The sequence below is a fragment of the Chaetomium tenue genome, assembly GCF_020726465.1.
Source record: "Chaetomium tenue strain MPI-SDFR-AT-0079 chromosome Unknown F5144scaffold_6, whole genome shotgun sequence".
NCBI classification, from domain to species: Eukaryota; Fungi; Ascomycota; class Sordariomycetes; order Sordariales; family Chaetomiaceae; genus Chaetomium; species Chaetomium tenue.
In genome coordinates, this window is record NW_027117334.1 from 4,192,732 (window position 1) to 4,217,412 (window position 24,681).

The 24,681-nt window shown below is 56.1% G+C and overlaps 5 protein-coding genes and 1 non-coding gene across 6 annotated transcripts; 2 read left to right on the plus strand and 4 right to left on the minus strand.

The window, feature by feature from the left end:
- Nucleotides 1-300: 300 nt before the first annotated feature.
- Nucleotides 301-1,999, minus strand: F5144DRAFT_596010 (uncharacterized protein; the record flags this gene model as incomplete). Its single annotated transcript, XM_066790754.1, has 4 exons — nt 301-315; nt 507-760; nt 836-1,716; nt 1,776-1,999. 4 exons carry the CDS (start codon nt 1,997-1,999, stop codon nt 301-303), a joined length of 1,374 nt encoding a protein of 457 aa, XP_066640643.1.
- Nucleotides 2,000-3,467: 1,468 nt separating this feature from the next.
- F5144DRAFT_375920 (uncharacterized protein) lies at nt 3,468-6,555 on the minus strand. Its single transcript, XM_066784550.1, has 3 exons — nt 6,082-6,555; nt 3,966-5,976; nt 3,468-3,909 (listed from the first exon to the last, which is right to left on the minus strand). The coding sequence occupies exons 1-3, from the start codon at nt 6,384-6,386 to the stop codon at nt 3,517-3,519; spliced, it is 2,709 nt and encodes a 902-aa protein (XP_066640644.1). The 5' UTR covers nt 6,387-6,555; the 3' UTR covers nt 3,468-3,516.
- A 1,570-nt stretch (nt 6,556-8,125) lies between these two features.
- F5144DRAFT_551387 (uncharacterized protein) lies at nt 8,126-9,593 on the plus strand (the record flags this gene model as incomplete). Its single annotated transcript, XM_066787689.1, has 4 exons — nt 8,126-9,157; nt 9,262-9,341; nt 9,469-9,493; nt 9,564-9,593. The coding sequence occupies 4 exons, from the start codon at nt 8,126-8,128 to the stop codon at nt 9,591-9,593; spliced, it is 1,167 nt and encodes a 388-aa protein (XP_066640645.1).
- On the minus strand, nt 9,497-9,594 carry F5144DRAFT_t156. The gene has a single exon. It is a non-coding gene; the product is annotated as a tRNA-Ser (tRNA).
- A 10,488-nt stretch (nt 9,595-20,082) lies between these two features.
- Nucleotides 20,083-21,061, minus strand: F5144DRAFT_496708 (kinetochore Sim4 complex subunit FTA2-domain-containing protein; the record flags this gene model as incomplete). Its single annotated transcript, XM_066786164.1, has 2 exons — nt 20,083-20,823; nt 20,879-21,061. 2 exons carry the CDS (start codon nt 21,059-21,061, stop codon nt 20,083-20,085), a joined length of 924 nt encoding a protein of 307 aa, XP_066640646.1.
- A 1,648-nt stretch (nt 21,062-22,709) lies between these two features.
- Nucleotides 22,710-23,986, plus strand: F5144DRAFT_584773 (uncharacterized protein). Its single transcript, XM_066789640.1, has 2 exons — nt 22,710-23,208; nt 23,301-23,986. The coding sequence occupies exons 1-2, from the start codon at nt 22,951-22,953 to the stop codon at nt 23,670-23,672; spliced, it is 630 nt and encodes a 209-aa protein (XP_066640647.1). The 5' UTR covers nt 22,710-22,950; the 3' UTR covers nt 23,673-23,986.
- Nucleotides 23,987-24,681: the final 695 nt, after the last annotated feature.

Genomic DNA, 24,681 nt, shown 5'->3' on the forward strand with positions numbered 1-24,681 from the left:
CCTGCATTCTTGCGCAGTTGTGTAGGCGGTGGGTGATACGGCGGCGATAATGGCGTCCTAAGACCCTAGGAAGATGGACGGAAAGACGCATTTATATGTACATGTCCGCTGTGATCCTGCCAACATTTGAAATCCCCAGGGGGAATTAGTGGTAGGCTGGCGCGGGGGACCTGATACCCAAGAACGTCGAGGTTCTTAACTGTCGATTTCTCTATACGGTTGTAACGATAGACGATACCGAGAAAGCGTTCCTTCTATACTCCAAAAACCATCCTATAGAAGCAAGATAACGCGAGCTATTTAAGGCTCCAACGGCTGGACAATGATATATACAGGAAATTAGTATACTTATGGTTGCCATGATTCGTGAAGGAGTTCAGGTCCGTGAAAGAGCTCATAGGTCAGGTGGTGTTGACTACCCCCGAAAATTAAATCAACCCCCCCCTCAACCCCCCAACCCCCTGATGCCCCCCTCCCACTCTCCCCTTATCCCTCCCAGCACCAACCCCTTTCCCATCCCCACCACCCCCACCCCCAGAATTATACTCATCCTCCACATCAGCCCTCATCAACTCCCTCAAAATCTCCACGCCGTCCACCCGATCCTCCACTTTCCCAATATCCAACCCCCATGCCCGTAGGAAGGGTGCCTCACCCCTGTAATTCACATGCAGCCAGACACGCTCGGCGCGGGTATGGCGAGGCGGTTGTGATTGTTGTGATTGTTGCGGTTGTGACTGTTGCTGCGGTAGTTGGGGCACTTCCATCTTGAGACTCTGTCGTTGATATTGATGTTGATGTTGATGTTGACTGCGACCTTCTATTGTTGATTCACGCTCGGTTCCAGGGGCGGGGGCATGTGCAGACACAGGCTTAGGGGTGTGACCAAGCTTCTGTTTCTGTTGCTGCTGCTGCTGCTGCTGCCCGGGACGGTCGAGGATGGGTGCTCGCGCCGCAAGAGGCGGTGTACGCGGGCCGGCCCCTGGCGCCGCCTTCTGCTCGTCCCTTTTGGTATGTGCCTTTTGCTCCTCCCTCTTGGTATGTGCCGTTTGCTCATCCCTCTCCCTCTCCGCATGCGTCCTCGCAAAAGCGGCAATGCCCGTGCTGCTGTCGGGCGTGGGCGGGGGGCTGTCGAAGCGGAAGACGGGCAGGAAGGCTGGGTAGGCCGGGTCGGAGTGGATGTTTAGATTCAAATTCGGGCTGTCCTCTTGGTGTTTGTGGGGGGGTGTGATGGGCTCGTTTGGTGTGCCTGATCCGCCTGGCTGGGCTGGGAGGTTGGGGAGGGGCTTCCATTTGGAGTTTTTCCGTTCTAGTGGGTTGGTTGGGGGTGGTGGTGGTGGTGAGCCGACAGCGGCAGAGATCGGTTTGTTTTGTCTCTCGGAGGAAGGCACTCGCAGTGGTGCTGGCCGAAGACTCGAATTTGACCCGGCGCGCTGGCGTTGGCGTGGGGTCTCCGTGGAAGCGGAGGGCTTCGGAAGGGGTTCGCTGTGAGATTTGTTGGGGTCGGGTGATCCCGTGTAGAAGTCAAGCCACTGCGTTGCTCGGCTTTCTATGGAACTCGCGCGCCGCCGCAGTGTGCGCATGGGTGGTGGCGCTAGGAGGGTGGTGTTGTTGGCTGTTCCCTGAGTTTGTACGTTGTCTAGCCGTCCACCTCCGAGGTGCTTGATGTGTGATTTGAGTGCCTCGGATGGAGTCATCTCCGTCGTCGCGGCCGTTCTGAACGTGCCTGTTAGTCTGTTGCTCCTGAAATACAAGATATGCACACTTGAACCTACCGATTAGAATTAGACCGTTTGGCCCAATCCCGCACGCGGAAGCTGGTCTTTTTCCCCAGTGGCGTCTTCAGCGAGGAAGACCTCCCAGTCAAGCCATCCATCGCAGCGGACAGCACAACGTCGGTCGTCCGTTGATTTGGCTTGACAACCGAGAACAGGGCGGCCTCGGGTAACCCGCTGGGGGTACCAGCCCCCTTCTGTCTTGATTCGTGAATGGTCTCCATGGCCGTCAGGCGTGACCGAACCAACTTGTGGCTTGTGATGATGAGGGTATCCCCGACCTATTGTCGACGGCTTGGCAGTCTGCTTACTTGTTTGGTGTAGCCGTGGGAAAAAGGGACCTCTTCAATGGGCAAGCAGAGGGAATGCAGAATATATTTAGTCTCAAGATGCGCGGGATCCTCTCGCCCAACCCCTTTTCTTTTTTTGGCTGCGCGGTTATCATCAACACCATTTCTAGTCTATGTCTCACCCCAAATCCCCCCCCTATCCCAGAGAGGTCTCACCCAGCTGCCGACAAGAACCAGTAGCACCCCTACAAGAATTCCGACGTGGAGATTTTGTTTCGCGTCGGCCGACTTCAGCTGCAACCGATTGCCGTGGCTTTGCCCAAAGCAGTGCCAAAAGGGTGGGTAAGGGGCGCGGTCTTGGCTGATCGATTGGCCGTCGGTGTAGGTCGAGAAACCTGAAACACCACGTTAAAGACAAAAGCGAGGGACCGCCAATAAACCGGGACCCACCCTTGATTACACAGAGCAGTCTCAGACAAGGCGGGAGTTGAAACATATAAGTTGATCTTGCAGCTTCTGGCTGGACGATGGGCGGATGCAGCAGAAACACACGTGGAATCCGGCATTTCTAGCAGGGTGCGATTCACTTGATAAACCAACAATCCCATTCAAGACATGCATGATTCAGTTAGGCGGTTAGAGTATAAATCAAGCCTAAAACCTTGACCTTCTTTGACAGGCAGGCAGTCCATGGTGATTTGATCCGTGGGGAGTTTCGACTCTTGAGTCCAGCCTCAACGGATAAATACAGGTAGGTACCTATTCAGATAACAATTCAGGACATCACAGCCACTCTTCACCACTGCCCAAATTATAAGCCAAATAGCCGCCCAAGTTCATGTTACCAAATGCCAACTACCTAGATGTATCTAACCTAACTACAAGTGCAATCTCGCGGGCGCCGCGCTCGCGTGCGCCCGGCCCCCCGGCCGACCTCCGATGGACGATCGGCCGCCATTGCGCACCCAGTTCCGAATCAATTTCCCAAGCCAATTCCGAATGCATACCCAGCCCCAGATCCCGAACCCAAAGATGTTGCTCTTCCGCTGCCCGAAGAAGCCGCGAAGCCCCTGCCAGACGACGGTGGAGAAAAAGAAAAGCTGAAAGACCAGGGCGCCCAGCAAAGTCCAATCTAATGCCGTGCCGTCGCAACCCGAACCCGATGATGATGATGATGATGATGTGCAACCAGATGATGATGTTGTGTATAGCAATGCGAGCCCCAGCGAAAGGCCGGAGACGAGAGAAGTTGAAGACAAAGACGAAGAAGAAGAAGAAGAAAGAGAGTCGTTATGCGTATCGACAAAGGAAAGTGTACAAGGTTCTTGCTGTTGGAGATCGTGTGAGGTCGTAATCGTAGCCGTCGTTACGGTGGCATTTCCGTGCTTCCTGCCGGCGCCCGCCGGGGCCGACACACTGACTCGAGATATGGCGGACGTCGGCGCAGCGAGTCACATACCCCGGCCGAAGAGGACCGGGTACCGGAGGCTGAGGAAGCGCTTCTTCCAGCCGCGCTGCCTCACCTGGGCGCTGCAGGGCTGGCCGTCCGCCTCGGTCTTTGCGCTGTCTAGCCCCGGAACGAATTCGCCGCTAGCAACAGGCGCGGATTCGACGGCGTCAGCTGCACGGCTGGCGGCGAGGAGGGCTGAGTCGGTGTTGGCGCGCTGGAGTCCCGTCTTCGCGGCGGGCTCCGACCGCGGCTCGTCGCTGGGCTGCGCCGCTTTGGCGTCAGAGGGCCCAGCGGGCTCAGCATCGTCGGGAACAGGGACAGCGTCCGACGAGGACGCCTCGGGCTCGGGCTCTTGCTTCGCCACCACTTCAGACTCGACGGTCTCCTTCTGAACCTGTTAATCACAGTTAGCAAACACTCTTGTTCTAGAACTCTCGGCTCCGGCTCTACCTTCTCTGGCTCCGGCTGTGCCTCGACTTCCTTGCTCTTGTCCGTCTCAGGCAACTCCTGCTCATGGACTGCGGTAATCTCGGGCGCAAGGCTCGCAGCGTCGTCAAGCTGCTCCGGGGCCCTCTCGACTGACTTGATCGGCAGGGGTGCCAGCTCGGGCTGGGACTCGAGGTCCTTGGACTGGGCGTCGACGAGTGTCTCGGCGGAATCTCCCTCAGCGGGGAGGGTCTCGGCGACCACCTCCTTAGCGGCGTCAACGTTGACCTCGGCGTCATTGTCGGTCTTGTCCTTCACATCCTCCTCGGCGCCAGCAAAGTCGCGGGTGTCGATGCCAGCGGCCTCCTTCGGGGCGGCGGCTGCTTCAAGTTCGTGTGCGGGCTCGGCAGTTGGCTCAGGCACGGTCTCCAGCTCAACGACCGAAGCCTTGCTGGATTCGACCTCGGGACCTTCCCAGAATCCCGAGTCGGCCTCCCGAAGCACCGCGGGCCGGAATTGGGGCTGGGCCTTGGATTCGGCCTCATAGATCTCGGGCACATGTTCGGGAATAGAGTCGAGCTCCTTGGGCAGAGGCTCCAGGTCGATACCCTTGCCGGAATCCTTGCGCTCCCGCTGAACAACGGTAACCTCCTCGGTGGTGGCCTCTTCCTCCTCCTGCTGCTTGGTTTCAGGCTCAGTGGCGTTCTCCTTCTCCGTCTCCACAGGGGCGTCGCGGGGGGCCTCACCAGGAACCTCGTCCTTGGACTCGATCGGAGCCTCGATAGGAGCCTCGGTAGCAACCTCGACGGCCTCGACAGGAGCCTGGACAGGAACCTGGACAGGAACCTCACCCGACTCTTCATTGGTCTCATCATCCGAGAGCTTCACTCCACCGTCAACCTCATCCTCGGGCTCAGCCTTGAGCTCGGATGCAGCCTCGGCCTTGGTCTCAGGCTCGATGGCAATCTTGACCTCACCCTCAGCCTCGTCCTTGACCTCGGACTCGGAGATAGGCAGGGCCTCAACTTCAGCCTCAATCTTCACCTCAGGCTCAATGGCGATCTTGGCAACGTCCGATTCAGGGATGGACCTGTCCTCGGACGCAACGGCTGACTTGATTGGCGGCCCCGGCGGGGGCATGACGTCGAAGATGACCGGCCCCAGCTCAGCAAAGGGCGGGACGGCACGGGACGTTTCGGGCACGGGCTGGATCTCGAAGGTGGGAGGGGCCGTCTCCGAGGCGGTCGGCTCGGGCGAGATGGACAACGAAGCTTCCGATTCGTTGTCGTGAGCCGTCCACGACGTCACCCTCTTGCTCTTCCGAACGGGGGTGATGTCTTCCCGGACGACGGACCTCGACCTCATCTCGAGGAGCGACTTGGGGGAGGCAGACGCGGGGGTAACGGGCCTGGAGCTGCCCGGGCTGGTGATGGGGCTCGCGATGGTGCTCACGCCGGCGGCGGGGGCCGGGGAGTCAGGGCGGACGACGATCCTCTCGCAGAAGAGCTCGAGGACAGTCCTGAGGAGGACCCTGTTGGGCGAGAGGATGCCGCTGATCTGGTCCAGCAGGTTCGACCCCATCAGGGTTGCGGGGTCCTTGAGGTGCGGGCGGATGCGGGCCCGGAGATAGTCGAGAAACCAAGCGTCCCCCTCGGTCAACGACGGGTACGCATCCCGGGCCACCTCGAGAAGAGTGGGGAGGGCCAGGTTCCTGCCGAACTTGTCGATCTTGGCCTCGGCTAGGCGCATGAGATCCGGCATCTCGTATGCCCTCGCGGCGGCGTACACCTGGATGCTGGTCTTGAGCTCACAAACCTGCTTCGTCATGGTCTCGGTCGGCCTGGGCTTGAGCGAGCTGTATGTGCCGGTGTGGAGGTAGTGGACGAGCACATGGCCGACGTCCTGGGGGATGGTCGGGAGCTCCGGGAGGCCGTTCTCATAGGCGGCATGGAGCTTAGGGCTCTTCTTGAGGATGTCCAGCGGCACATTGAGCGGGCTGGAGAAAGGGACAGGGCAGGCGAGGCTGCCGTAGGGCCTAGGGGTGGGTAACAAGACGAGTTAGCTTCAGGAATAGGGAAGAATCTCTCTCAACAGAATCTCTACGGGCAGTCTACGGGCACGGGGGATGGGCACCACTCACGAAGTCTCGGGCCTGCTGTCGTTATCCCTCCTCGCGGGAGCCGTACCCTTGCCATCAGCAGCCTTGGCGGCGCCGGATCTTCTTCTCCTCGCCATCATGATTGTGGTGTAGAGGTATGAAGTGGTGATGACCAAAAGGAGTCCGATGAGGGTTGCGGCTTCGACCGTGATGTAGATGTTGAGATTGCAAAGATATCTCATTGCGCTTTGAAGCTGCAATGCCTTGTGGATCAACCAGCCCCCTCGTCCAGACGGCGCGGGCGTATTTCTACCCGGCGGTGAGCAAACTGTCGAGTGAGCTGGCATCGGTACCAGCCTGTCGCAGACTCTGCCACGGCATACCCCAGCTGGCTATCTCTCCGTGCCCAGCCCAGTGGCCCAGTTGGCCCAGTCGCCCCAGCCATTGCTTGCGTCGGACTGCTCGGTCGAGTCTTGCCATTCGTCGTCGAGTCTCAAGTTGGGCCTCAATGGCAGCCCTGAATGGCTTGTTCCCGCCAAGCCCGATGGCAACTGGCTGTTTAGCGTTGCCGGATACCCAGGCTCGAGCGCCAGGAACACCGGGGTGGGTCTTACTAGGGGAGCATTGGAGGGAGCATTGCGTTGCCGTGGTGAGCTGTCAAACGCCGAAATTCTCGAGGCTTGCGGATGGGTCGAGTTCCCAGGGAAGCCAGGGAGTCGATCGGCGGGGTCTTCGCACTCAGTTTCGACCAGTTGCAAGGGGAGTTTGCATCGAGTGTGCAGCAAGTCTGCAGCAAAATCTGCAGCCACTCTGCAGCGAAAGAGCGAGTCCAAACTGTGACTCAGCGATCGATGTTGTGGTTCCTTCCCAATCGGATGCAGCCCCGCCCACTGGTTCGCCCTTTCCGACCAGTCACTTCAAAGCAGGGCGAGTGAGCGAGTGAGCGAGCACGGCGAGTCGCTCATTCTCGTCGGTTGTCGATTCTTGCTTCGCGGCCCGCGATCTCGAAGGGGCAAAGGCGCATGTGAGCTGCCCCCCTACACGTGGCCCGCGCGCTCTCTCAGTGTCGAATTTGGTCTTAGTCGATCGTTGGGCCTGCGGTGGCGCATCGCCCGATGCCAAACCCAACGTTTCACCCAAGACCGAACTGCCCCGAACAGCCGCGCATGTTGGTTTTGGTTTGACAGGCAGACCGCCACGTAGGCGGTCACCAACCCACCACCATCCTTCAATCAGGCTTCGCAGCGCATGAAAGTCGTAATGAGTGCCCTTGCTCCGACGACGCAAGGACGTGTTTGCAATGCACAATTGTGCAATACGCAAGGTGAGGCGTTGGGCAGGGGCCACGACATCCGAACCAACCTTGAAAGAGTTGGATTGACAAGAATGAACAGGTTTGCCATGGTCAATTGACCTCTCTCAGGCCGACAGTTGGGCTGTCGATGCCAGTGGAGTGAGGTGGTTGGGTGGAAAACAGCGAGACTGGGAGGTCGGTGCCCCACCACCAAGCCTGGGTTAGGGTTCCCGCCCTCTCTTTTGGGCAGCCGTCCACTGTCATCGAATCCTTCTGTTTTTCAGTGACAAAGGGATTGACCTATGATCTCCTTGTTTGGACCCGTGAGCCGTTAAGCTTTTCTAATTGCCGGTCAGTGCCGGCCCCGTGCGAGTCTGTGATGGACTTGGCTTCTTGGCTACTTGATCATGTTTGAGACATGGAACTGGTCAATGGAAGAGGGGGCGGGGTTGCACAGGGAGAGAGAGAGGGGTTGGAAAGGCGGGCAAGTGTCTTCCGTTCATGGCTGCAATGGTTCAATTCCGGCTAATGGGAACTTCCGTGCCATCTGTCAACTCCAAACGTGGCCAGTTCAGTAGCAGAATGGCACAAGGCTTGGATTGAGTCTTTTCGTTCTGTGAAGTCCTAGTCAACAGCTCAGTTTTTTACAGCCTTGCATTCAGGTTTCGAGTCGAAGTTCGAGGGGTTCTGTCCCAGGCTCGAGTCCCAATTGGTCCCCCCTCTCAGCCATAACACCACTTGGCACCGAGATTCGGAGGAAACAACCTGAAGCCCAACTGAGCCCGTGTCAAGATGGAGGAACATTTCCCGTCCATGATACGAAAGCAATGCGAGGTGTGCAAAAAGACGGATGGTTTATCGCGGTGCGGGGGGTGCTACACCTACTACTACTGCGGCCGCGATCACCAAACGTCTGACCGTCCGACTCACAAGACGACGTGCAATACTATCAAAGGCACCAAGACCAAGCTCGATGAAGAGGAGGCAAAAATACTTGCCCGGTCCGCCGGCGACGATGAACTGCCAGCAAACGCCATGGAGTTGGGCAGGTTATGGCTATTCCAATCGGCGCGGCCGTACTTGCGAGCCCTGTTCGAACACGGCGAGATGCTCGTCCGTTCCTGGAGGCAGCAGGGGATTGAGGATGCTCTGGCGGTCTATCTCAAGCTCTTGCGGTTGAACACATCCGACAACCAAGCAGCACGCTATCTCATTCCCGCCCTGTACATTCGGCTCGGTCGTAACCAGGAGGCCTACGACTTCTTGAAGGGATGGGGGTTCCAGTTCCGAAACAGGCCCGAGGCCAAAGATCTCGGGCCCAATCAGGGGTATCCACTCGTCAAGGACGCCGATGCCACCGAAGAAGTCGAGCTCTGGACCGGCGGCACGATCCTGGACCTCTCATTCGTATCGAGCCTGCAGCTAATCAAGGTGCGCCTGCTGTTGGGTCTACAGCACCTGCTCCAGGCCCGCGCCGACCTTCCCGAGGGTGCGCCCATGCCGTCAGCCCGGGAGGTTCTCGCAAATGTTCGCGGCAAGTACTGCGACGACATTTTGGACCGCATGCCGGAAGTATTCGCCGACGAGGCCTCGATCGTCAAGAAGCAGGGGGAGCTCAACGAGCAACTCAAGGAGCTGTTCACGGCCGTCGACAAGTACAACAAGCACTTCTGGCCCATGATGCTCCAGCCAGAGGAGCGCGACTTCGCGACCGGGTCCCAGATGTACACGCATCGATCGCGCGAGGAGGCCCACCTCGCCTTCTCGCAGACGTACCCCGCCTGGTGCGAGACCCCGATGGCAATCGGGATGATCCGTGCTGCCGTGAGTGCGGCAGCTACCTAGGGAAGATGATGGGAAATAGGATTTCTCATTCAGATACGTCAAGGGGAGGATGATTTCAGGGGCTGTGTAATTATCTGAAATAGGTAGCCAGCACAAAAAGCTCCGGGTCGACGTCCAAGTCCCAGTATCCTCAAGACACAGAGCCCCTCTGCACCTGCACAAAGTAGGATATTAACCAACCAATTAGCGAGGACGAGGTATGTACAAACGGGCCTGTGAGTATAGTGAGAAGGAAATGTGATATTGAATCCGTAACTTGATAAAAAATGAATGATATCGAAAGGGGTCAGGTTAGATGGCAAAAGGTACATCACGGTACGTCACCTGCAGGATTCGAACCTGCGCTCCCGAAGGAACTGCCTGGCAGCTAACTGGTGGTTAGCAGGGCAGCGCGTTAACCACTCCGCCAAAGTGACTAAGCATACAATAGATTTCCAGTTGCTGCTACCTATCAGGACGGATTCAGTCCCAACGAGGGCCGGCTTCAACCTCTTCCATCTACCACAGGAGTGACCGTGCCGGCTGCGCGCGGCACGCCAAAGGAGCCTGGAGGAACTTTTTAGTTGCTACTATAGAGTGCTTTTTGGAAGTCTGTGATGTTATGGTTGGCAGTTGGCGGTACGCAGCTATCGCTGCCATTAAAGTTGCTTCTCCCCATCTAGAGTTGCGAGAGTCAACCATGTCATTTTTTTTTTCCATTTTTTTTTTCTTCATTTCATGATGGTTATTTACAAATGCAGGGAAAGTAAGGAAATGTGGTTTCTTCAGCCAGACTAGCGTCTAATCGTATAGTCGCGCCCTCTTTTTTCCCGCTGTAGACCTTTTGCTTCGGATCGGCTCCGGAGAAGTTTGCTTCTTTCTTTTTCTTGTTGGAGTGGTGTCCTCCGGAGCGAGTTGATCTTCCAACAACTGCTCTAGGTCTGAACCGTCGTCGGTGTGATTGGTATCTTGTTGGTGGTTAGCCCAGTTAGCGAGCTTGAAGGGGGTCATACCTGGGCTTGAAATTGTAAGCACTGGCTCGGCGTCGGTTGTGGTCGAGTTCGGCGGTGCTTCAAGGGTGGCCGGTGGCTCGGTTGCCTCATGAACCAGATGCTTCCGGGGCTGTGCCGGGTTTTTTTCTTTATTTGCCAATGAGCTTTGGCCGCCAATGGGTGAAGAGAATGGGTTCCAGCTTGTGATTCCTCGTGGACCGGTTGAGCGTGGTGTTGTAGGCATTGTGCTAGGTCGTATGGGCGTCGTGTTGTGAGCGGTTAAACTGCTTTGTCGAATAGACTCCCAGTCGTCTGGAAGAATTTACTGGGATGCGAACGCTTGTGTCGACGAGTTGAGGGCCTTGGATGAGGTTTCGATCGAGAACTCCCAGGAGGCGACCGCTGCATGCAATCCAGGATCCTCTTGGAAATGGGTTGACAGCTGTTCGCATCCAGCTGGCTAACGATTTCCACGGTTGTTGTTCAACGGGAAAGATGAGGAGGACGTGGCAGACGTGGATACCTTTGTGAGGGGGGCGGTCGTTCTCCGGCTGCAAATACGACGCTAGCTTGACAAACACTGCAGTCTTAGTGAGTGGCTCTGGCCAGGCTGTGTCCATGAGATGGAATGTATCCAGATCGACGGGGCCGGTAAAGAACACACGTGCCGATGTGCCTGGCCAGGGAACCGTTTCATCGGGGTTACCGAGTCGCCGGGGGATAATTCTTGGATGCGTCAGCGTCCATTGCGAATCATAGTTATGGCATAGTAAAAGGGCATACGGTGTTAAACCACCATCACGCGGCATTGCGAGGGTAACCTTCACGGATTGGGGATCGTCTGTCTCCCATCCATTGACTGCTACGCCTTCGAAGGTAAGTTTGTTCGGGAAAAGTCGGGCGACTATGGTGAACCATTTTTTCTCCCAATCTTCTTCCAGCGTTGTTGCTTTCGGTTCTGTGTTAAACATGGAGAGTATCACTGGCAGCCCCGAGCTCTCTTCATCCTCGGTGCTAAGGAGCCGCGGATAGAGGTCGTGGATGAAGGTGGGTTGGATGAATGGGAGGAAGGTCCCGGCTTTGAAGTTTCCCGCGCTTGTGTAGCGGGAGCCGGTTGGCAGGATCTCGCATTGGGCCAAGTCGGAGTGGTAGGTGACGATGAGGTCTCCGCCAGTCGCGCCTTGGTCTCGCTTGTTTGGTAGTGGGGGTATTGGGTAAACAACAGAGGCGGAAGAAGAAGCCATCTTGACTGCAATGGAATTATGAACAGTATCAGGAGATGATAGTTTAGGTCAGAAAATCGGGATGGGAAGAACGCATTGAGTTCCTTGGATTGGGAAAATGGAGCACCGCGGTGTAAAAAAGGTGGCTTCTAGCACCGGTTTGACCTCATCGCCGATGTATGACGTCGCATTCTTGAGTCTCCAGTAAGCTATATCGTCATCTAGGGGCTTCAGTAATCAGATCCCGTAAAGATTAACCTCTATGGCGTAATCTCACAGAGCTGATAGGTTCCGTGTGTTTTGTGCGTCAAAGAAGCAATAGACTTGAGACGTCTCTTTGAGTAACCTTATTGGTTCGATATTGAGTGTGAGCATGGAACGCTCTGTCGTATGTTTCTTTTTCATGATGAGCGACAGAGAATGACGTTGGGTCTGGAAGTGATTTGGAAGGTTGGATCTGGTTCTGGTCGAGGTACAGCTGGAGGAGGGTTGTCCGCCGTGGTCCCCTGTTGTAAGGCTCCAAGTCTACTCGGGCACGTTTTTAGATAGCGATTTTTCTATTGTCGAGAGAAGTGGCTCACGATTAGAGCCGTCGACACAGAGTTTCGCAGAGTGTTTGGTGCTATATAACGATATATTTCAACGGAATTCCTTGTTTGTTTCTGGGATGGCTCATTCGTATGACGGTCGTTCTCCCCTATCTTCTCCTTCACGGAGGGAACCACAGAAAACAGGTTGCGTGGGACATGAAAGGATTCCCTCAGACCTTCGTGTCGAGCCGTTCCAGCCGCCAGCAGTGGGTCAGTTCCAACACCCGGTGATGGTGACAGAACCACAAGACGAGGAGAGCTGGGCCATACGGCAAGCCTCGCGACTGCGGTTGGCCGAGCAAAGGCGGCATGAGCGGGAGGTGACGAGGCAGCGCAAGCGGGAGGCGACGAGGCAACGCAAGCGGGAGGCGACGAGGCAACGCGAGCTAGAGATCACCCGGCAGCGGCGAGAGACGATCAGATCGATGGACGAGGAGGAGCGCCACCGTCAGCAGACGGAGACGATGCGGCAGCAGGAAGAATACCGCCGCCGTCAACACGAGGAGAGGTGTCTGCGTCAAGAAGAACATCGGCGTCTCCGGGAAGAGGAGAAAAGACGACGGCTGGAAGAGGAACGAGAAAATCATCCGCAAGCCGAAGAGATACGAGAATGGCTGGAGAGAGAGCGGAAGAAGCGGGAGGAGGTGGCGCGACGTCGAGAAGAGCTAGCAGAGCATGCTAGCCGGGGCCGTCAAAGAGCTCGAAGGGCGAGCCAGGAAGCCGATTCGTCATCTCCGCAGTACGTAATAGTATCTTCCTAAACTTCAGGTTTGCCTGTGGCGTTGGGTGACTAACAATAAATAATCAGGAGGCGGCGCCGGCCGAGGCAAGAAGAGCCTTCCCCGGACCCAGCGGGCGGACAGCCAACCCATCTTGACCGGTCGTCCGTGGAGATGATTGCGCAGCAAAGGGAGGCACTAGATTAACTGGTCCAGGAGAGGGAGAGATCCTTCCGGGAAAAACAAGCGGCCTCGGTTCGCCGTGACTGGTGCAACCCTATTCCGAGGGAACGTAAAGTCGACACGGTCCAAGCCTTCCTAAAAGCGTTCCACGACGAGAGCACCATGGAGATAGCAACGTGCTCGGTTTGCTATATAAAGAAGAAGCCAAGAGATCTTGGCCATGTCCACTGGAAAAGAGCGGTTCCCGCGGACATTCAACCAGCAATGACAAATCTCCTAGCATGCCAGATCTGCTTTCCGGAGCGAGATGGCGACGATGTTGTGCCGATCTGCTTCGCCTGTCAAGCCGCCTTCGATCGACACCGGGTTCCGGGCGTCTGCATGGGTAGTACGATGGATATCGGCTGTGAGCACCGATACCCAAAGGAGCTCCGAGATCTCACCCCATTAGAGGAGAAGCTCATCTCCCTCAATACGGCTTACGGGTTCATCACCAAGTTTAACGTGCAGCGCGGACAGCAGACCGGTCCGACATATCGGAAGCACATTGTAGGCCATATCTCGGTCTTCCCCAACGATGTAGAGTCTTTGGTTGCGACCATATTGCCGCATCCACTTGTCTCGTCGTTGGACCAGGTGCATGTAATCTGGACCGGCTTAGAGCGGCCGAGGCCGGTGGACGTGAGCAAACTGTTGAGTGTCCGACCCGGCGCCCTTCTCACAGCGTTGCATTGGCTGCGGGCAAATAACCCTCTTTATGCGGACATTGCAATCAACGAGGAGGAGATGGACAGTTGGTCCTTTGAGAATGGTAGCCAGGTGCCGTCTCTGGCGTACCAACGAATGGTGAGAGAGCAAGAGACTGCAGAGGAAGCCATCCGGACAGCACAGATCGTGCCGCCGACCGATCGAGGACAGGATCTCCCGGTCGAGCCATCGACGGTTGAGGATATTGCGGCGGAATTAGCAGATAGATGCAAGGACAGTTCTATTCCGGCCGAGCCCACGCCTAGCGCATCCACCGCCAGCTTGGAGGAGGCGACGGCTGAAGAAACGGAGGAGCCGGTGTTTGAGCTACGGTCTTCGGCCATGTTTCCGATCGATGACCAGGCCGCCTTCGAAGAGCAGGACAAGCTAGACTTTATCAGTCTGGCGCTACAAGCAGAGCGCGAGTCTGACGACCGCTATGAGGCCGGTGCCGGCGACGCACCGTCTATGCAGGTCTATGGCTCCTCGGAACGGCCGTTCATCCGGATATCGCGCGGTAGTGAGTTTGCCGACGCGTTCTCTCCCGACTATTTTCCCAAGACATTCCCTTGTTGCTTTCCGTATGGGCGTGGCGGACCACGGGTAGTGGATCGTAACGAAGAGGGAGGCTCAGCAAATCCGCTATTGCGAGATATGACGCTAGAATCGTGGGCCAAGGTTGTCCTGCAGAGACACGGTGGGCATTTTGGCCAGCACCCCATGTTTGGGTTCCTCATCTTCAACATCCTTGTAAAGTCCCGGAATCGACGAATCGGCCAGGGACGCTTGAAGCGGTCGGCTTTCCGACGCATTGAGGGAATCCATCGAAGGCTGACACCCGAGCGGTTGAGGGAGGCGCAAAAGGAGATGTCCGAGACGGGAAAAACGACGGACGGAGATGTTCTTGCACTTATGAAGGAGCTCTCTCTATACGGTAGCCGACATCCATTATCAAACGAGAGTCGCCTGTCGATGCGGAAGAAGATCTGGTCCATGATCGTGGCGTTCGGCCTCACGGCTATTTGGTTTACGCTCAACCCAAACGACATCAACAACCCCGTAAAGCTGAAGCTCGCGGCGCACAGGGGACGAGATGGCGAGGCCGCTAGAGCCTTTCTCAGCGCACTGTCCACGACCCTGCAGGCGACGACCCTCTCGGTCCACGATCCTCTGAGCTCGACTCTTTTCTTCTTCCGTGAGATCTCCCTATTTTTTGAGCATTACGTTCGCGTCGGACGGCCATCCATCTATGGGAAGGTGAGTCACTATTACGCCACCATAGAGACCAACGACCGCGGGGCCCTCCACCTGCACGGCCTGCTGTGGTTGGACGGGAACCTGGATCTGGCGAATCTCGTCCGCGATATGGCCAATCCCGACGAAGGGGTATACCGGTCCAAAGTGAAGAGCTTTGTGGATGACGTATTCACCGCGACCCTGGACGAGGCCCTGGCGAAAGAGGCAACGGAGAGTGGCAAGAAGACCACTGTGGTAGAGCCCGAGTTGATTCACGACGCGGAGTGGCTATCGGGGAGGTTTGAGCGTGAAGCCAACTTCGTCGCGTCTCGCTGCCAAGTCCATCACCATACCGCTACGTGTGTGAAGTACTCGATCAAGGAAGTTCTCAAGTCGGGTGCGGAGAAATGCAAAGCGCAGCTATGTCGGTTCCGGGCGCCGTGGAAACTCGTGCCGGAGACTAGCTTTACGGAAGACGGCCTGCTCGAGGTGAAACGGGATCATCAGATGGTCAACCAGTACAACCAGAGCATGGCCGTAGGTCTTCGGCATAATACTGACATATCACCAGTCATTACGCGGAAGAAGGGGCTGGCGCTCGTCCACTACATTTGCAACTATGCCTCGAAGCTCAACGCTCCGATGTGGAAGCGACTCGCTCATGCAGAGGAGCTGCTGGAGTTGGCCTTACAGCAGAAAGGAGAGCCAGACGGCTCTGCTGCGCCGTCGGCGATGGGAGAAGCCACCAAATCGTTCCTCCTACGAGTCGCAAATCGAATCCACACGAGCAGAGAGCTCTCACATCCTGAGGTGCTTGGCTATCTGCTCGGCTATGAGACCGACTTCACGAACGTCTCTGCCTGGAGCTGGATACATCTGAACTCCTTGTACTGGGCCTGTGCTAGACAGTGGCCGTGTCTGCGAGAAGCATTGGCGAGCCTTGGTCAAGAGCCGCACCCAAACAATGTCTACTTCCAAGAAAGCGGCTTTAAGCTCTCTTACCTGGAAGCATACAAGCACCGCGGCCCGATCCTCGAACACCTCTGTTTCTACGACTACGCATCATTCGTCGTTCTGAAAAAAGAGCATGGTCATCGGCGAGGACCAACTTCGGTTCCTTTTCCACCATCGGCAACAGTCTGTAAAGGATGGATTCAATGCCTCCGAACTCCCAACGAGACAGCAGTCCCCGTTTTTCATGGTCGCCTCACAGACGAGTTCGAAGAGCAGGACGAGAAATTTGTAAGAAGGTAAGTAGCAGGATCCACTCGGCGTAAAAGAAAAGTGTTTACAAGTCACATACAGAAACGCAGTCCTGCACCTCGCCCTCTTCGTTCCATGGGAAAGGTTTCAGGCTGAGCCGGCGGACGATATACCAGGACTTTGGCGATCGCTCGAGGAGCAGCTGGGCGCTCGAATCCGCTCACACGTCCAGAACATCGCTCTGCTACGCGTCTCGGCGGACGATGCCCGTGCTGATCGAAAGCTGCAAGGGCTAGAACAGGAAAACGAAGACGTCGTCGACGGGTTTGACTTTGACGACCGGGAGGGGGACGATGACGGCGTCGGGCTGGATGTTGGGGGCATCGATCCACAGGACCATTACGAGGCCTTCTTGGATGTCCTTTCAACGGTTCGAGGCAGCGACATCAGGGATATGACAGCGACTTCGGCCCTGAGGCGCTTGGACGAAGAGGCGAGGGCAATTGACCCAAGCCAGGACGACAACACTGCTACCAGGCGTGGTCACCATTTCTATACCATACTACAGGACCTCCAAGACTCGCCTTTCTGCGGCATGGGATTGCCCAGCCGCGAGGAGATCGACGCGGTATTGAAGGTCCAGAAGAAAGAGGACAGCAGTGTGACGGCGAAGATCCAGGGCAAGCAAACGAACCCTTCTTCTGCGCATTCCGGCGAGCCCCACGCAAGCCCGCGGTGGCCCGTTCACGGAGGCGAAGGATCAGCAGATGGGGTCGGTCCGGGCGGACAGATGCGGCTGGAACTCGGCCGTTATGCAACACACGTCGATGTGGCCTTGGGCCTCACAAGGCACTGGACCCTGAACAAGCTCCAATCGATGGCGGTCTTGCTGCCGGCAGCGTTTCTTGACGACCGCGGCACACGGCTGCAGGAAGAGGGGAGTCGGCAGCATTTCCAATACGTCGGCGGCGAGGGCGGCACAGGCAAGTCCCGCGTCATCCACGCTATCAAGGACATGTTCCGGCTGAAAAATGGCCTCCACACGCTGCTCCTAACGGGCGCCAGCGGCAACGCGGCTGCGCTGATCGGCGGAGTGACGCTGCACTCGGCGGCAAACATTGCGTTCGAGGGCAGGGCCGCGACAGCCAAGAACATCTCGGAAGAAGAGAAGCTGCGGTGGAAAAACATGATCATGTTGATTATCGATGAAATCAGCCAGGTGGGCGGTCTCACACTCGCGGCAGTGGACAGCCGCCTGAAGCAGTACAGGGACGACCAGCATCGACCGTTCGGCGGAATCCCAATGGTCTTGTTCTTTGGCGACTTCTTCCAGTTCGACCCGGTCCTGCAGACCAGCCTCCTCTTGCCAACGCCTAGGGACCGTGGCGGACAGAAACCAGAGAGCGCTTCAAGGCACCTAGCTGCGCATAAGCTGTTCCTCCGGTTCACGGCCGTCGTCATCCTCCGCGAACAGGTCCGCGCGGCTGGCTGTCCAAGGCTGCGGGGCTTCCTCCGGCGCCTGCGCAACGGCGAGCAGACCGAGCTGGACTTTCAGCGGCTATGCCACCGCCTCTATACACCGTCGTGCAAGTCCTCTTTCGTCGATGGCCTCAGAGCCATCACGCCCCTGAACCAAGACCGGTGGGACCTCAACATGGCCGCCGTTGTCCAGTGGGCTCGTCGTGCCCACGGCAAACACATCTCAGTCTTTGTGGCCAAGCACGATACTGAGTCGGGGAAGCGATTGAGTGCGGGGGACCTATGCCACGTGCTCCGCTACGGAGACGACTCGCAGCTGCCGACTCCCGGCCTGTTCTTCTACGCCCAAGGAATGCCGGTCGTGGTGACTCGGAACCAGTTTGTCGGGCTAAAGGTGGTCAACGGGGCACCTTTCAAAGCCGTCGAGATCTTCCCCGACCTCACCGCCGGCACCATCGCGCTCGCCGGCGACGTGACTCTCCATCTTGGACCGCCGGTGGCCGTCCTCCTTCAGTCGGACGATAGCGCGGACCTCGCCATCCCCGGGCTCCCCAACGGCACCGTCTTGATCAAGAGCAAAACGGTCGCCATCCCGAGCCAAATGCGGGGCAAGGAAGGCAGATGGAGGGGCAAGCCGGGTTTCAGGTGGGTTACCCACAGAACCGGGCCTCTCTGCACGCCGGCCTTCGCCATGACGGATCAGAAGAGCCAGGGCAAGCAGTTCTCGGATGTGCTCGTCAACCTCAAAGGCGTCCACTCCAGCGGTACGGCGACTCGACCCAGCTTCATGAGCCTGTACGTGCAGCTGTCGAGGGCGCAGAGTTGGGACGGGCTGCATCTGTTTCGGAAACCGGCGCGCGGCGACTTTATCGAGCCCAAGAATGTGCTTGATAAAGACATGAGAGACGCCATCGTCAAGCTGGAACGACGGGGCGAGGAGACCAGACGGCGGTTCGAGCAAGACCACAGGCACGAGTCGTGGTTTCAAGAATGGGATGCAATGGCTGAATCTGGCCAGGGTACTGAAACCGAAGACGTAGAGGATGCATTGCTCTGGGGAGACCCTGGGGTTTCCGAGCCCGGATCGTAGCACAGCTCTCCACCGCTGCTCTGTTCCAGGGCTCTTTTCCAGCAGAATAAGCTGCTTCAATTAATATTTTCCTGCTCACCTTGTTGCCGTGTTGCCCTGCAATCTGCGTGGTCGTCGGTGAAGCTCCCCGGTGAAGCTACCCGGGGGTACGCCATCTTATTGGCCCTTCTGAAGCGGAGCTGGCCCCACAGCTGAGTTTGGGGCCGGCACGGGCTGCAAGCCATGACTAACAGACCGTCCGTGCACCACCACTGCCAAGCCCAACTTCGAGACGCTCATCGTCAGAGGTAAGTTCCTCCAGGCAAAACAAGATGGCTCTCCTTCCATAATCTTTAGGATAATGACAGTAGAAACTTTACAGTATACAGAGGAAAACGACACGGCTTTTGATGTGGGGATTTGGTCCGTGCTTGAGCAGGCCATGGTTTTTCTCGGAAAAGGAACCTTTCGGAAGTACTCGTTCCTCGTACGTTCCTCCAGGCACCTGGAGTTCCTCCAGGCATATTAAATCTTCTCGACATTTTCAAGAGATTCTCAAGTGGTTTTCAAGAGTTCTTCAGACTGTTTCAGAACAAATATTAGCAGAGTTACGCCAGTACAGGATACGATTACTCACCCATAATCACGACACCGTTTTTACTAAAAGAGCTTGGTTAGGTAGGTATCTACCGGATGTCGGGATCTACTCCCGGGGATGACTCGGGACGAAACCCTCAAAAGAGCTGCCACCAAACACGTTATCGACTACCTCCTAACCGTTCTTCCCCTCCACATCGTCCATCACATACTAGAAAAGGGATGATCACGATTGGTTAAAAGGGGGCCTCAATAAGGGCGAGGTCACAAATAAGAGCGCCAAAGACAAGGGAATGTGGTCCGGTTGTTAGAGGCATAGGACGAGGCTGGAGATTATTATTTAATTATGTGGCCACTCCTTACCAGTTTCCAGCCCACATGAGGGAGAAGATGGCGGAGACCTTTGCCCGTACCGCCCACACCAAATTCCCCTTCATCTTCCGGCATTTACTCTCTCAGCAATAACTTCCAAATTTCCCTGGAGATAATCCTAGGTGATCATTACGGTGTCTATTCGGAGATGAGGTACCCTAACCTTGTTGTACGATGGTTTGATTGATCGTGGGCGGTTATCAATTGGGGGACATGGTTGGCTCCTACCAGCAAATGGGTCGCCCTGCCCTAGAGTGATCCTGATTTAAGTCTTGGATTGAGAGTATCTCCGTGCTATAACTTTTTCTTAGTTTCCCGCCTGCTTCCCTCTCTAGTTAGTAACAGACAACACACCGATTTACGGATTTGAGTTACCCATCTTACTTCAATAGTCTGTGGTGGTCCCGCACTTTCCGCTTGTCTGTTAGACACGACCAGTCCGGGGTTGAGTGAAGTGTATGATGTATATAAATTATAACTTAATATGTTATATATTAATTCTTTAGATGTGGTTTTTAAAGTTCGACGACCTGCGTCTCTATAAACTTCGACGCGACCAGTGGATCCCCCTCCCACTTAAGCCAGTTATACAGCTTTGGGTCGGTCCCGTATTGGTTTGGGCCCTCCCCCGCCGCACACTTGGCCAAATCCTCGGGGACCACAACGTCGGCGTCGACCCAGCCCTGCTCCCTGCCCCACTCGACCGCCTGGTTCAGGCCCTCGGGGTCCGCCACGATCTCGTCCGCCACGTCGTCCGGGTCCAGGGCCACGTACCCAGGGTGGGGGGTCGTCCAAGCTCGGCTGAAGTCGATGAGCTTTCCGCCTATGTAGTTGTAGGCGTGGACGTCGTGGACCAGGATGCCGACCGCGTGGAGCGCCTCCAGATCGGACCACATCTTCGGGACATCGGCGGTGGCGAAGGGGTCGGTACCCTTGGCGATGTCCTTGACGATGGCGCGAATCTGGAGGCTGCGGTGCTCCTCGTGGCGGTTCCAGATCCTCCCACCCTGGGCCCGAGCATCCTCCTCTGGCGTGTGGTCGGGCCCGACGATCAACTTGGTGATCTCGAGCTCCTGGTCGGGCCGGAGGAGAAGGTAGCCGTGTGCCGGCGTGGCGAGGTGCTCCCGGTTCTCTTCCTTGAGCCGACCGTAGGCGCGGCACTCACAGTTAAACGGGTCGATGTACCCGTTATAAAAGTGAGGCGAGGTCAATTGTGGACAAAATGACTCGCTAGCCGGCTTTTTGGGTCCTTGGCTCTGTAGAATATAAACTGCAGAGGGAGTTAGGAACCACCCAAGGGTATAGTACCACAGAAGCTGACATTACCATTTTTAAGGCGTAGGGTTGGTTATTAATTATAACCTCCCACACATGGCTGTCAGCGCCTGGGTTGCCGAGTGCCCTTATGAATTGGATGGGGGCATGGGCGGTGGGCGTGAAGGGCTGGAGCTTGGGGCCCGGGACCCGAGGAAGGAGGTCGGGAAGATTGGACATGGTATTTTAAACAAATTAAGATATAGTTATATAATGTTTAAAATTGTGGCAAATTAAGGAGGGCGGACCAGCGCAGTCTTGGGAGTGAATGCGTGGGTGGTCATGTTGGCTGAGCCTGCTCTCGACCACTGGGGACTGGAAGGAAACTAGGAATATAAACACCACACCTCCGCGAACAGACCTCCTCGAGGAGTCATAATTTCATGTCGCCACGTTCACATGACCCGTGCTCACATGACATGACCCCCAGATTTTGCTTGTCTTTCCTCTAGGCTCTCTGTAGACAGTTAGACACTAGTACTAGGACTTGAGTCTCAAAGCGCTTCGCGTGACGCGAGCTCACAGGACACGACCCCTAGATTTTGCTCGTCCGCTTCTCTCTCGAGATGGTTAGATACTTACTAGTACTTGAGTGTCAAAGCACTTCATATAACACAACCTCACGTGATACGGCCCCCTGGACGTTGCTTGTCCTCTCCTCTTTCTGGATAGTTAGAGATGCTAATAGTCGAATATAGATACTATTAAAACATCTAGGACTATTAGAATTAAGCTACATAGCTACAAAGCCCAGGGCTTTCCATAAGAGAATTAATAACGGGAACAAGGCTAGTATATACATAGGTATATATATTTCCTAAATCCAACTCGGGGAGGCAGGGGGGACGACAAGAGGCGGTCCACTTTTAAGCCCGCAATATCGCGCGATCGCTCTCCAGACGCCGAGAAACTGGAATATCAATGAATGACTTTACGTTGGATGAGAAATGCTGTCGGGTGGAGATATAGGGTGGTCGTAGGAAGATTGCGGTTTTAGTAACGTGGTCATACTCGAGGACTACGTTCGGAGCGAGGAGGGATTAATCTTCTAGATATCTGTGAGTTCGCAAGTATCTGAGGCAAGACCGTTCTCGAGTAGGCCCGAATACGGGAGGAAAGAAAAACGAGTACTTCCGAGTGTATGCGCCTTACACCGTTAACTGCCCGGCCATCGAAGTTCCCACCAAGGCATGAGATGTGAACTACCCTACCAACGAACCATACTCGACTAAGGTTTCAAACTGGGCCTACCTTGGACACAAGGACGATGTTACTAAACACGCTTGTTAGCATTTCAGTGTCTACAAGTTTGGGCTGAGGCACACATCCGCTGGCGCAAACAAATGAGCCACGTCGGAGATCGGAACACAAGATAGTGCGAAGCACAGGGCACGAGAGGACTATCTGTTGAGGTTGGAACCACATGGGATTAAAGGCTTGATGTGATAGGGCCATTGGGTGGATTGCCATTGGAGAGAAGCGGCTACATGTAGGACGCAAAAGTTCTTGGGGCCGGACGGGACTCATGATCTCATCTTGACCTCTCCAGATCCAGAAATCCGCCTTGGCCGCTTTGTTATGCAATGTCCTTGTGGCCGACCATTAGGAATGTAATGCAACAATAGGCCCGAGGCGATACCACCTCCTAACTCTCGTATTGTGGCTTGTCGCCACAAGACTATTTGTATTTGTAGGGGCTCTCTGCCTAGTGGGAGCTGCTTAAACCCACAGTAAGCACAGTGTAACGTATCTCGGCGCTCAGCCCCCATCTTGGCCCCCAACTTGGCCCCCAATACTGTTGTGGCTGGGCAGCCTGGCCTGCCTACCACTTTACCCGCCAGCCGCGAAATTAACTCAATCGGTCTGCGTTATGGGAAGTGGCACAGCTTTTAGCGACCGAACCTCGAGATCTTTGGGAGATGAGCCCATATGGCATACCATGCGACTGGACAGCATGCACCCGGTGTGCCAGGGGTTTGAACCCGGCATAAAAGAACCCAACATGCCCTCGAGATCGACGCACCTCTCTCTCTGTCTCTCACACACTCCCAACTCAACCACCGCCCAAGATGGTTTCCGCAACGCTCACCTCGGCCCTCCTAGCCACGGCTAGCCTCATCAACGTCGCATCCGCCGCGGCCGAGGCCAGGCTGCTCCGCGGTGTCTGCGCTCCCCTCCCCGGCTCGTTCCCCATGACCAACACGAATACCGCCATGGTCGGCGAGGTTTTCATGCACGCCGTCGGTACCGGCACCTACATTGACGATTTGTTGCCGCGGTGGGCAAGCATCGACATGCAGTCGCGCGGTCAACTGCCTTATGAAGTGGTATGAGCCCTGCCCCACCCCTTTCACATACCTACCTAGGTACCTGCCTTAGTGAGTTGAGAATCAAATACTAACCGACAGCAACAACAAAGATGGGGCTCTACAACAACACAGGCTTTGCGTACTTGCCCATCAGCTGCTACGACGACGTCGGCCTCAGCAGCCGCGTCGGCGAGGCGACTCCGTACCGCGTCAACACGGAGCGGGGCAGCATGATTGAGGGCGGGTCCAAGACGGGCCTGATGCTGGAGCCGTATGCGTACTATGTGGATGGGGAGAAGCAGTCCGGCGTGTACCTGGGCGCGGCGGGTGTGGTGCGCTGGGCGTGGTCGCAGGGGCATACCGCGAATGGAAATTTGCTGTGGACGCCGCGGCTGATGGTGGTGACGGATTCGGATCCCCAGGCGGGTGAGCTGAAGGATGGGGAGGTGGCTGGTTTCCTGGTTGCGAAGCAGGCTTCTTGATTCTGTGGTGGGGGTCAATGTGTGTGAGGCCCAAGACACGGGACTTTCGCACTCAATAGATGCATGTGTGGTTTGTGCTTTTCCAGAAATGTAATGATACAACCCTTAGCAAAACTCGGAAAGGGCGGTGTTTGCAGAGCTTTCGAGAATGGCCTGTCGCCACTGCGTGCCTTTGAGCATGGCGGGCAGTCTCTCCGATGAGCTGTGGCTGAGATGTGAGCGGAAATTCCAACAGCCACGGTACATGTACTTCTGAACAGGGGGTCAAATGTATTGCGAGGCAGGTCACTGATACTGAGGGCTGGAAAGTCGTGATCGAATTGTGCCTCCCTGGAAATCCTGCATGACCCCCTTTTCGTGGACCCGCGGTACCGTTACCTCGGGTCAGATGAGACTTGCACAATGCTTACCTATGTAAACTGACGTCCGCATGTCCCAACTTTGCTATCTACCTACACAGTAAATAAAGGGTCTCGTGGCCGCCTCCATAATTATAAACCGCAGATTCGGGCGGCGAACGTTTAGGCTTACCACGTCATGTCAGTAAGGAGTTGTCCGTTTTGTGAGCCTGGAGGTACTCGGGTAGGTATTCACCCATCGCAGTTCGGCATCAAGTGACAAGGAGTCAAGGACCAAGACGATGGCAGCTTCCAGGCGCCTTTGATCTTCGGCACTGGGTTGTGCAGAACATGAAATGGACGTTGATCGTTCCCTGTCACTTGAAAGTCACGGTCCAGTGACGCCACACAAACCTGCCTCAACCTCAAAACTGTCAAACTTCCATTCTAGCACTACGGTGGCTCACTAGAGGAGAGTTGACGTCTAAGCCACAGTGAGGAGTCGAGGAGTCGAGGACTTAAATTGTTTACTGGTACCATAATGCTGGAACGGAAGGTGGAAAGTAAGGCGCTGTAACCTGAAGTACCTACATGACCCCCCCCCCCCCCCCCAAATATTCTAGAAACTGGCGGCCTGCACCGTGTCATGTGAGGTGCTTTGTCACTCATTT

What these genes read in the sequence shown, in the direction of transcription:
- F5144DRAFT_375920 (XM_066784550.1), bottom strand. Translation starts at nt 6,386, where the DNA reads ATGCCAGCTCACTCGACAGTTTGCTCACCGCCGGGTAGAAATACGCCC. An exon ending in GACAGCAGGCCCGAGACTTC is followed by an intron (nt 5,977 to 6,081) that starts GTGAGTGGTGCC and finishes ACCCACCCCTAG; the next exon opens with GCCCTACGGCAGCCTCGCCT. An exon ending in CACAGCCGGAGCCAGAGAAG is followed by an intron (nt 3,910 to 3,965) that starts GTAGAGCCGGAG and finishes TGTGATTAACAG; the next exon opens with GTTCAGAAGGAGACCGTCGA.
- F5144DRAFT_584773 (XM_066789640.1), top strand. Translation starts at nt 22,951, where the DNA reads ATGGTTTCCGCAACGCTCACCTCGGCCCTCCTAGCCACGGCTAGCCTC. An exon ending in GTCAACTGCCTTATGAAGTG is followed by an intron (nt 23,209 to 23,300) that starts GTATGAGCCCTG and finishes GCAACAACAAAG; the next exon opens with ATGGGGCTCTACAACAACAC.